Here is an 11,522-nt window from a genome sequence, read left to right on the forward strand (position 1 = left end):
TTCTTGTCTGTTCTTTGGTTTTTATTTTGATTGTTTTAAACTTCAATTTGATTCGTAATTTATATTGCAAAGCAGTTAGTTTTGTTTCTGGTTTTTGGCAGATTATATGTGTTTATGGTTAGAGGTTTTTTTTTCCAACTAAAGACATAATTGAAAGAAAAAAAAAACTAATAGTATTAACGGTAAAAAAAAAAAAAATCAACAGATAATACCAATCTAAGGTATTTATTTCTCGAGAATTTAAAAAAAAACTTTATAACAAGTCAAAAACAATATATTACATTATTGTAACAGTAAATATTTGTTTGTAAACTAATTTCATATAACAAGAAAACAGTATATCTTATCTTTCAATCTTATAATTTTAAAATTTTCTTTGTTCTGTTATAACAAAAAGAAAAAAGAAACGAAGGTAAAAACAACTTTAACATAATACTAATTTCTTATAACAAGAAAACAATATACATCTTATCTTTCAATCTTAAAATTTTAAAATTTTCTTTTGTTCTGTTATATCAGAAAGAAAAAAGAAAAAAAAATGAAGGTAAACACAACTTTAACATAATGCTGTAATTATTTTGTGTATGTGGAAAATTAGATTCAGATTGATATATATATCAGATGCATTACCAAATGTCGGTAGCTCAATTGGTAAAGACTCTTTGGCAAAGTCTAGAGGTCGCCGGTTTGAGGGACGGCGCTTGGGAGAAGACCATATAAAATGCTCTGGTTCCTGGCCTGAAGAGATGTACGGACCTAGGCTCGGAACCTCTTAGTAATTCAAAAAAAAAAAAAGATATAACCATGCATTAATACTACATATACTCTTTTCAATTGCGTGTTGTATTAAGTGTGCAAAAATTAACATTTACGTTTGTTTCAATCCCCAATATGGTAAAATCCGGCTTCAGCATTTTATATTTCCTTGTTTCTCCTTACTACTACTGAAAAAGAACCAGCCGAAGAATGCCCATGTGCAAGTAAAGCCGCACCAATTGCTGCACCCATCTTCCCTAGCGAGATCATTTCTTCTTCTTTTTTTTCTTCCCGATCAACGCAAGAACCTAGAGGCTTACAACACAAATCCAGGTTATTAGCAAAGTTCTTCAGTCAAATGTGAAAAGATTCCTCGAAATTTTGGACAAGGCCGATCAAAAGATTGTCTGCCATTGAGAACCATCTGTATAAGACTTAATTATATGTGACTAGATCTATATGTTAAAATATGATAAGACATAATGGGTTCGGATAACCTACGTCTCCGAGACCAAGTCGAGAATTCATTAACTAGAAAAGTTGCATCATACAATTGTATCTAATGGGGCGACGCCACACACCTTGTGTGAATCCTAAGGTGCGCACATCTTTATGAAATACCCTCTTGATATTTATAAGAACTGTTCAACCCTAGAGTTGACAACTTTCTAATTCTAAACCGTTAAACTAACATATTTAGATAACTCCTAAATAGAACTAATTCTAATTTCATAACTCAGTAGGATTAGTATAACTTGCACCTCAAACTATCTTCAAGCTTATGTCAACATTCTCCCTCTTAAGCTTAAACTCCTTTTCTTCCAAAACTCTCATGCCAATGAGATCCCTCATTTCTTTAAACTTGTTTCGTCTGAGTTCAAGAGTCAAGATATCCACATTTTGCTCATTTTCGGGAACATGCTCGACTTCCACTTGCCCATTCTCCACACATTCTCTTATATCTCTACAAAATCAAATTTTATTTCAAGTTTTATTGATTCCCCTTTTGATGTCGTTGAACACTATCTTCATCGCCTTCATTCTTCGATGCTTATGTTAAACAAGATTCAACTTCTGAACCATCTTTAATACCCACAAGCATCATGTTCATTCCACAGAGACATAATCAATAGAGACTTCACCTTAGTCTTTCTAGTCTTTGTGACTACAGTGGAATTTGCAAGGAGATCCCAATCAGCTTCTCATAGAGAGTAAATCTTTATGTAGAATTTTATTTTCAAATGAGCTTGATATCTCCTTGCAAATTACCTTTGAAAACTTATGACTGAACTTATGATAATCAATGAGAGAACCTCTTGTCCTTTTCATCAAAAATAAATCTTCAAATACTTAAACCATGATGATGCAGATCATATCTCCTTGTCCCTTTCTTTTTCCCCAATCAACTCTACTTTTCCTCTGTGATCTCTTTTAATCTCTTCAACCACACAATCTTCTTTATGAACTTTGTTAATCACACATACCTGTTTACAAGATTAAAAAGATCATCTTCTTTCTGAAATTATACTCTCCAATCTAGCCTTCAAGATATTTCTCCACAACTTTTTGTTTTGAGACATATAAAAAAATCTGTCTTTTTCATCAGTTTTGATGCAGAGCACAATGGAGTAGCAAACCAACCCAGAAAAATTATGAACTTTTGTGGGAAAAATCAACAATAGTCATATGAAGACACGGGAAGAAACAGATGACGATTTGCATTTACGGTTTGGAAGTTACAGCCACTTTCCCAACTCTCTATAGAGTTGTTTAATGCATTGCACAAATATACCTAAAGATAATTATATATTGATCTTTTTCTTATATGCCTTTTAAACAACTCTCTATAGTTTTGTTTAATGCATTACACATTTTCTAAAATTAAAGTTTTAGTAATAGAGGCAGAGATAAATCGAGATGCATGCTTTAAGAAACCGATCTTAATGTTTAGGATCTTGATTCGATGGATGCAAAAAGATTCGATCAAGAAGTTTTCTACTAAATGATTGAATTGTATCCGTTTTTCGTTGTTCATGAGAAGTGTGGTTAGTGTTTTGCTTTGTTTGTAACTCGTAGGTTTTGGTAAATTTTCTATGTTTCCATCACATTTGTTTAAGACTAGAAACATTAAGGGATCTGTGTTCTATAGTTATATTATCATATCTTCAGTTAATTGAAGGGATCTATCTCACCTTCAAAGAAATCAAGAACTTGGAAACCTCTAGAAAACATGAAGTTACCCACAAAAAAAAAAAAGTGGAATGCATTGAAAGTCAGTCTTTTAGTAAGCGTTTATAAGCAGCTTAAGAATCTGAAAGAGAAAGGCATAACAGAGGCCAAAGTGCTATATTGTTTCTTAAGCTAAAAAAAAAACTAGAACCAAAAACAGTGTTGGTCTTTTCTAAGGTGAAGGAGAATAATAACAAATCGGAAAGTTACTCCTGAAGAGAGATGAGTCCACTTGGGAAAAAGGAAGACGATACGCAGCTGTTAGAAATAACTTGGATGTTGCAATTAGCTGAAGCTACTCTAGGAAGCATCTGAAGTTGCTCGAAAACATAAATCACATCTTTATCAAATGATACATCGTAGTATATTATCATTTTTTCAAGATCCGGCATTGTCTCAAGAATGTGTTTAACTTTGCTTAATCTGCTTCCTCATCGAAACATCAAAAGGATACAAAATGTCACCAAACTTTAATATCTTTACAACCTTCACCGGACTTGATGATAAACAAGTAGGAATGTCCTCAGAAGAAGGTTTGCAAAGGCAAACCATCAACTTGTTCACATTTAATTGTAGTGACGCAGTCCCTGAATCAAAGAGGAAAAAAAAAAACTCCTTCAAAAATCTAAATGTGTGTTGAGAAATGCAGTAAAGGATATATGTGTTTGGTACCTCGAAGACGAGTGTTTCTAGATTCGGACTGTTCTTGAGTAGAGCCGGGAATGATTCCCATATTCCATGACTGAGAGTGCTTATAGTTAAATAAACCAGCCTCTTGAATACAGGTATTGGTTCACACCAATAAGTAAGTACCTGAAACAAAAAAAAAAAACAAATCAAACAATTCATCTGCAGTCACTAACTTGAAGAATCATTAAACAATGTTACATTAATATACTTCAACAGAGTTGTCAGATAAGTGAAGGATCTGAACATTGTTAAATCCCATAAGAAACTCTGTAGCATTAGCATCAAAATCTCCATAGCTCATTCGAATATTGAGACTAACTTCAACAAGCGAACAAAATTTCACTTTCGGGTACTTGTCCGCAACATAATCAGAGTATTCCAAGTAGACAAGATTAGGTGTATCGAATGAAACAGTATTCAGAACCTTATTACGTATAATACTATAATATAGCTTCAATCTCTTAAGCATTTTAGAAGACATAGAGCGGTTCAACATATCGTCATCAGAGTAGACATCAATCAGAAACAATTCCTCTAGAACATGACAACCAGATATAAGCTTGTTAAAGTAATCACTAGCTTTTCCTAACAAAACTGAACGAAGATAGAGAGTCTTAAGCTTTGGAAGTAAAACATGTTCCACATCAACTTTTTGATATTCTATCCTCAGCCTAACTAGTGACTCGCTCATAAAGACTTTTGAAGGAAGGTCCACCCCAACTAACGTGTAAATCAAGATCGGACACTACACGTTCCAACACGTTTAATATCCAACGGTTGACAATAACCGGATCAACAAGTCCACACTTTAGAGAGAAATTATTTAAAGTAGAGTTGCCTTGCAAACTCGTACTCTTTCCACAAAGTCAACAAACGTACCCATTCCAGGTTTCAGACAACCAAGCCATTGAACTCAAGATTTGGCGTGAAAGCAAAGAGATAACGCCACGTTTTCGATATAACTGAAGTCAAAGCAGAAACCTTTATAGGAAGAAATGACAATATGTGGCAAATTAGATATTTTGGTAGACTTCTGATTAGATCAACGTCCATCTTTTTCGACTTCATATGTGACAGATCTCAACAGTTACAACCTTAATAATAAGATTTTTTGAGACAATTTCAGAAATAACAAGAACGAACACACACACACACACACAAAAAAAACAGAAAAATAAAAGCAAGTTGTTAGAGAGAAATAACAATTTAACAAATCAGAAATAAGAACAGCCGGATTCAGTGGTTGACTGTGAGAGGTGTAGGGTTTTTATTTTTATTTTTTGTTCACGAAGAAGAATAAGTATCAGTTTACAAAAAAACATTCATCTCTGTTTAGAAACAAAATATTAAGCTTGGGCCGTATTTTGTTTCAGTTACAACAAAGACGGGCCGATCTAAACTTAAACCTTTTTGAATTATATTTAGACAATCTACCCTTTTAATTTTACTTAATTACATAAAAAAATTATTGTAAACAAATATTATAAAAGTTTATCTAATTTTTATAAATCTTTTACCTAATTCAAATTTAAATATGGGCAATTGACAAAAATAGCACTATCTTAAGTTTTTAGTCCAAAATTAGCACACATACTAAAAAGTTCCAAAATTAGCACAAATTTATATATCTCAATTGACAAAAATAGCACCATGTTAAGTTTTTCTTCCACAATTAGCATATGTTTTCATATATTCCAAAACTGGCACAAAAATTCTAATGAATACAATTATAATTAAAATCACATCTTTATCTCTACAGATGAGCTTAAAGCCCGACGAAGGAATGTTGCCATGAGCCAATTGAATCCTTACTCCCACAAGACCTTGAAGCATTCCAGATCTCTTGCCAATCGATTCTCATCGTCGATCTGTCGTTGTTGCCGTGTTCTCGCCGCTGTGTTTTCTTAACCCTTTCTCATCGTCGATCTGTCGTTGTCGATCGATTCTTTTCTCTATTTTTCTTGTTGGGATATAAAAATCAACATTTAATTGTGCCGGCCGGTGAGTTTGAATCACAGCGACAAACGCCGACGATGTCAATTTGAAGCCGTTGTTGCAGGTTTTAGATATCAAAATGATTAGGAGAAACAAAGAGAGGTGTCGTTTCCTCATTTCATATGGTGTTTTGGCTCAACATGCTATGGTCGCGGTTCAGTTTAATGATCGAGTCAAGTCATGACAAATTGATAAAGGATCTTTTGTTTAGTTTATTGATTACATTTGCAGCGATGTTAAAGGCCACAAGAAACTTTTTCACCTCTCTATTTGTTTCCTATATATCTGGTTAGATCTAAACCACATTTGAGTTGATTAGAATTTGGATTTTTAGTTTAGTAAGTGACTTGAAGGTTTGATAAGTGTTACCGTTTTCGTATGATGGGAGAAAATATTAATCTATGTGGTTGTGTTCAATGTTTTTGTTTTGTAGTCTCATCTGCATTTTTTTGTATGAAAACGTAATATGTAAACTAGCTTTCGCTTTGGATACAACTTTTTGATTATGTGATGTACTAAGTTTCTTATTTTCTACATATTTGCTTTGTTGAGTAATTGAAGAAAGTTAAACACATTAACCTTGGCCAAATACAACTTTTTTATAAGAGAATTCAGTTGTCTTGTTTGTTGATGTGTTTCTTAGTCACATTTGAAAATTAAGGAAGTATTGTTGAGAATTTATGAAGACTTTCCTGAAACTTATATTCCCTGATTTCAATTTTTACTATGCAAGTATGCTTTGGATATGTTTAAGGAGTGTGTTGGTATTTAATAGGACTATGTTTGAAATTTTTTAACATTGTTTTTGGTACTTGTATGATGTTTTTTCATTTTAACAGTGTTACATGTTTCTGTTAGCACTTTACTTTAACTTTTATTGAACTTCAGGAAGGATTCTACCTAATTTAGGAAGGGTCCTTTAACTTCATGATGTCTGTCATAAAAAAAGTTTGGCTTTCCTACTCGTTATTAATGAAGATGTCTACCAAGATCTGAACAAAAATGAAATTCATGAAGGATTCAATAATATTCAAGAATGACTCCTTGAAATTCAGGATGGTTTTCATAAAAATAATAGTTGAAAAATATTACATCTTTAAAGTGTTCTTGCTTAAATCTCATAAGAGTTTTGGGTGCTTTGCCATGGAGCATGCTGTTCATCATCAGCTCTATGTTTCTACTTTGGAATAACATACTCAACTTACATTTGTAACATCCGTGAACCGGAATCCCGGTTTGGGAGTTGCATCGGTCGATGCAGATGGTGCATCGGTCGATGCAGATGGTGCATCAGTCGATGCATGTTCAATTCTGTGCGTTTTGACTTAAGTCAAATACTGCGTTTTGGGTTAGGGAAAACCCTTAGATGCGAGTTTTGTCTCATTCGTGGGTGTGGAGCCGTTTTTGAGAGAAACGAAAAGAGAGAAACTGTTCTTGAGAGTTCCTGGTGATTTCTGGAGATTTGAGGCGTTTCTTGGAGAGATCTGTAGCTGGGATCGTTGTAGGAGCTTCCTAGAGGCTTGTTCTTGTTTGTTTAAGGTTCAGATTCTTCTGTGGCAAAGGTAAGTGCATGACCATGGCTTATCTAAGCTAGAGGATTCTTTAATCTGCTTGTTGTGTGATGTTAGGCTTGTTAGTTCGATGCTATGGACGTTAGGAAGCTTTCTTGTGGCTTGGGATCGAGTTTTGTGGTTGTAGGAACGGAGATCCGGCGAGAAGCTTCGGGGAAATCACGGTGCTCGACGTTGCATCGATCGATGCATATCTTGTGTCGGTCGATGCAAGTGCGAGTACGACGCGTAAAACTCTAGGGTTTTCGTGTTACGTCGAGCATGCGTCGGTCGATGCAGATTGGGTATCGGTCGATGCAAGTTACACTTGCATTGATCGATGCAGCTTCTGTGTCGATCGATGCTTCCCCATTTGGCATCGGTCGATGCATATGTGGCGTCGGTCGATGCTGAGTCCTGGTTTGTTATTTGACGTTTGTTGATTGTTGTGTGTTGGTTATTGATACTCTATTGCTTGTGTGTATAGCCCAGTAGATGGGAGGATTGCCTTACTGAGTGTTTATAAAATACTCATGCATTGCAATATGTGTTTGTGGTGCAGGTAAAGGCAAAGTGTGATCGTGGAATCAAGGAAATGAAGAGGAGAATGTTCTAGGGACTCGGTTTTATGTTGTCTGGCATTGCTAGGTTGCTAGAGTTGGGTCATTAGAACATTGCTAGGTTGCTGGTTCTATGATTCCTGTTGTTTGGATATTGATTATGTTGGAATATGGTTATATTTTATTATTGGAGTATTATTGAATATTGGTTGGTTATTTCCGCTGTTGAATGTGTTTGTGGTTAGGTGGCTAGTGGGTATGGGACCACTAGCTGTAGTTTATTTTATTATATTATATTTATTATTTATTATTTTTAAAAAAAAAGGTCGGTCTTTTCAACATTGCACCGTTTCTTTGTTCTTTGCTGAAATCAAAATATAAACAAAAAACCCACATTACAATCCGTTTAGGAAGGTCTTCCTAATTTATGAATCCCTTCCTAAAGTTTTAGTAATGCGTCTTAAATTTCAGGAACGTCTTCCTGAATGTCTGAAACGAACATCTATATAGCCAAATGTTGATTTGCTATCTAAAACCCTTGACAAATATAAGCATTAGATGTAGATTCTACAAGTGTTAAATATAATTGACACCATAAACTAAGATCCATGATCAAAGTGGGATGATCATAATACATTCAAAAACAAAATTGTTAAACGTGCTATATTTCTTAAAACAGAGTGCTGCATATGCCATAGTAGCCAATGTACATAATGTTAAACCTGCAAACTACAAGTTGAAGAAGCCGAGGACAATAAAATCAGTGACGACGATGAACTTCTCTTACTCTTAACAAATGTCTTCCTCTACTAAACAATTCATTTAATCCCAAGATGATTTCCACACAACTTTAGCTTCCACAAAAATATATTGTTTCAGTTTCTCTCATCTTCTTCTTCTTTCCTCTTTTTTTTTTACATATCTTCTCTACTTCAGGATCACTCTCACTCTCGAATCTAAATATCAACACGGCATGCCCTCCTCCTCCTCATTCGTCACCTAACTTTTTTAAAAGTAAGAGAAGTGAGAGACAACACACACCCACGATTTGGACATGTGATTCATCAAAGAAAAACCATTGCTAAAATTTTCCCATCTACTAATTCTCATTGGGAGCATATACAGATACAAACACTCGCAATCTAACTGTAGAATTTCAGACCCTTAACACATGCATTTGCATAATCTTTACCACATTATTACACACATTTCCTATTTCTCTATGGTGAAATTCCAAGCTAGTAAATGGTACCTGAGAGTGACAATCTTGGTAACCAAATGAAACATGATGACTGGGACAGCCACATTCTCTCGTTGTCACCGAAGATAGAAGCAAACTAAGAACCAGATCCAATTCATGTTCCATCTCTGCAACTCTCTTCACCGTTGCGTTCAGCTTCTTCCCTGTACTAAGTTTACCATCCATCATATCTCCAATTGAGCTGTCAAAGTTTCAATCTTCTCATACGCATCTCCCAACTAAGCTGCTTCAAACTCTCTCTGCAAACTTATGCAATCGGCAAAAAATGAATATTATATCATCTTGAATCCAGCGTGAGCATGTCGAGAAGAGTAATAGTTGTAATAACATACCAAAAATCTATAATCGATACACCTCTTCTTCTTCTGCCGTTATCGTAACCTTCTCCGACGATAAAGTGGTGGAAGTCGATGATGATTCGAAAAAACCAAATTGTTCTGGTGTCTAAGGTTAAGGAGACCGTTACGACGAAGAAGAAGATACTCCGATCGATTATGGATTCGGCGAAAGCAGAGGAGTACGGTGAGTCTCTCTCGAAAATTGTTGAGGACGAATTAGGCGAAGAAAACGCCCAGAAATAATAATAATAATTGTATAATTAATAAAGCCCAGAAATAATAATATTTCTCTCTATTAATTACTCAGTATTAAGAAATGCTAGTTTTGGAACATTCCAGCGTGTGTGCTAGTTTTGGAACAAAAACCCAAATGTGTGCTATTTTAGGGTATTTCTCTTAAAATATTAATAAAATTAAAATAATGTCAAAAACATGAGATTGCAATAATCGTATTCTCTCTCACTTTTCTCTCTCTGTCGTTTCCAAACTCAATCGAAGACGATGTTCCACCTTTAATCCACAAGTGAAATCAGCAATTGCGTTCCCAACATTGAAGAGGAGCCCAAGCATGAATCAAAGACCAAAGAGATCTTTGAGCTCTGATTCAGAAAGACGAGATAGCCCAAGCTTTGAGGTCCCAATCTCAATCTCTAATTTTAATTTAATTTAGTTGGTGTTGGATCTGGAGAGTTTTCTGATTTGTGACCTTCAACAACGATAAATCCCATGACGGAGGTGACAAAGGTTTTATTTATTTGCTCCATTGTTTAGAACATATCGATCGTATTGATTTGTTACCAAAAGTTATTTTACCTTTTGTAAAAAAAGTAAATTTGATTTTGAATAAATTGAATGTTTCCTCTACCATGTCTATACAATTTCTAGGATTTAATAATTTTGATTGTTATATGTTTATTGTTTGTTGCTTGTGTATTGATGTGTTTCTTAGTCACATTTGAAGATTAAGGAAGCATCGTTGAGAATTCATGAAGACTTTCCTAAAATTAATTCACTGAGTTCAATTTTTAACATAGGAAATATTGTTGAAGGTTTCTCTAAGCTACGTGATGTATCTGCAGATGACACAAGATGCAAGTATGCTTTGGATATATGCAGATGAGACTGTGTTCTTTTATCCAATTTTACTATATATGTTGTTTAGAAATATATAATGCTTGAGAAACATTTTTAGACTTTTTGGTACTTGTATGATGTATAACATTCTCACATATATATGTTAGCACTTTGCCTTAACTGTGACTGAACTTCATAAATGATTATAGGAAATTCGGGAAGGATATATGAAATTCAGGAATGATTTCCTTGAACTTCATGATGACTTTCATAAAAAAGTTTAGATTTCCAAATATCAGAATGTGCACAAAAATGAAATCATTATCCCTCACTAATGGAGTAATCTACTAATATTTGACACATTGATCCAAAATACACAAAACAATATATTTAGAAACACATATATTTAAATTTATGAAGGGTTCAATAATATTTACATTTAGGAATCACTTCTTGAAATTCAAGATGGTCTTCACCCTCAATGGACAAAGAACCGGATGCGATACAATATTTTTCTTAATAACTTTGTCACTTCTGATGACTTCTCTTCACTTCTTTCTCTTGTAGACACTGAAGCTTTATATGAATCTTGCTTTGTCTTTACTTGGATTCTGAAATTTCACAAATATCAGAATTCTCTATCTCTTTCCTTACATCATCATGAACACTTTTCTTCTCATCTGCTTCAATTTTCACATTCTAGTCAAAAATCCAGGACCATGCCCAAAACAAGAACATACCTCTACCGAACATAGCTCTGATACCAAACATAAGACTTATATGTGGCTAGATCTATATGTTAAAGTATGAGAAGATACAAGCTTTGTTAACGGGGTTCGGATAACCTACATCCCCGGGACCAAGTCCAGAATTCATTAACTAGAAAGTTGCATCATACAGTTGTATTTGATGGGGCGACGCCACACACTTGTGTGAACTCTAAGGCGCACATCTTTATGAAACATCCTCTTGAGATTTATAAGAATTGCTCAACCCTAGAGTTGACAACTTTCCTATTCTAAACTGGTAAACTAACATATTTAGATAACTTCTAAATATAACTAATCAT

The 11,522-nt window shown here is 34.3% G+C and overlaps 1 protein-coding gene across 1 annotated transcript; it reads right to left on the minus strand.

Moving 5' to 3' along the window:
- On the minus strand, nt 1,519-9,206 carry LOC104750091 (F-box/LRR-repeat protein At3g59250-like). Its single transcript, XM_010471838.1, has 5 exons — nt 9,033-9,206; nt 3,884-4,420; nt 3,658-3,798; nt 3,196-3,296; nt 1,519-1,720 (listed from the first exon to the last, which is right to left on the minus strand). The coding sequence occupies exons 1-5, from the start codon at nt 9,204-9,206 to the stop codon at nt 1,519-1,521; spliced, it is 1,155 nt and encodes a 384-aa protein (XP_010470140.1).

The sequence above is a fragment of the Camelina sativa genome, chromosome 2, assembly GCF_000633955.1.
Source record: "Camelina sativa cultivar DH55 chromosome 2, Cs, whole genome shotgun sequence".
Taxonomy (NCBI): Eukaryota; Viridiplantae; Streptophyta; class Magnoliopsida; order Brassicales; family Brassicaceae; genus Camelina; species Camelina sativa.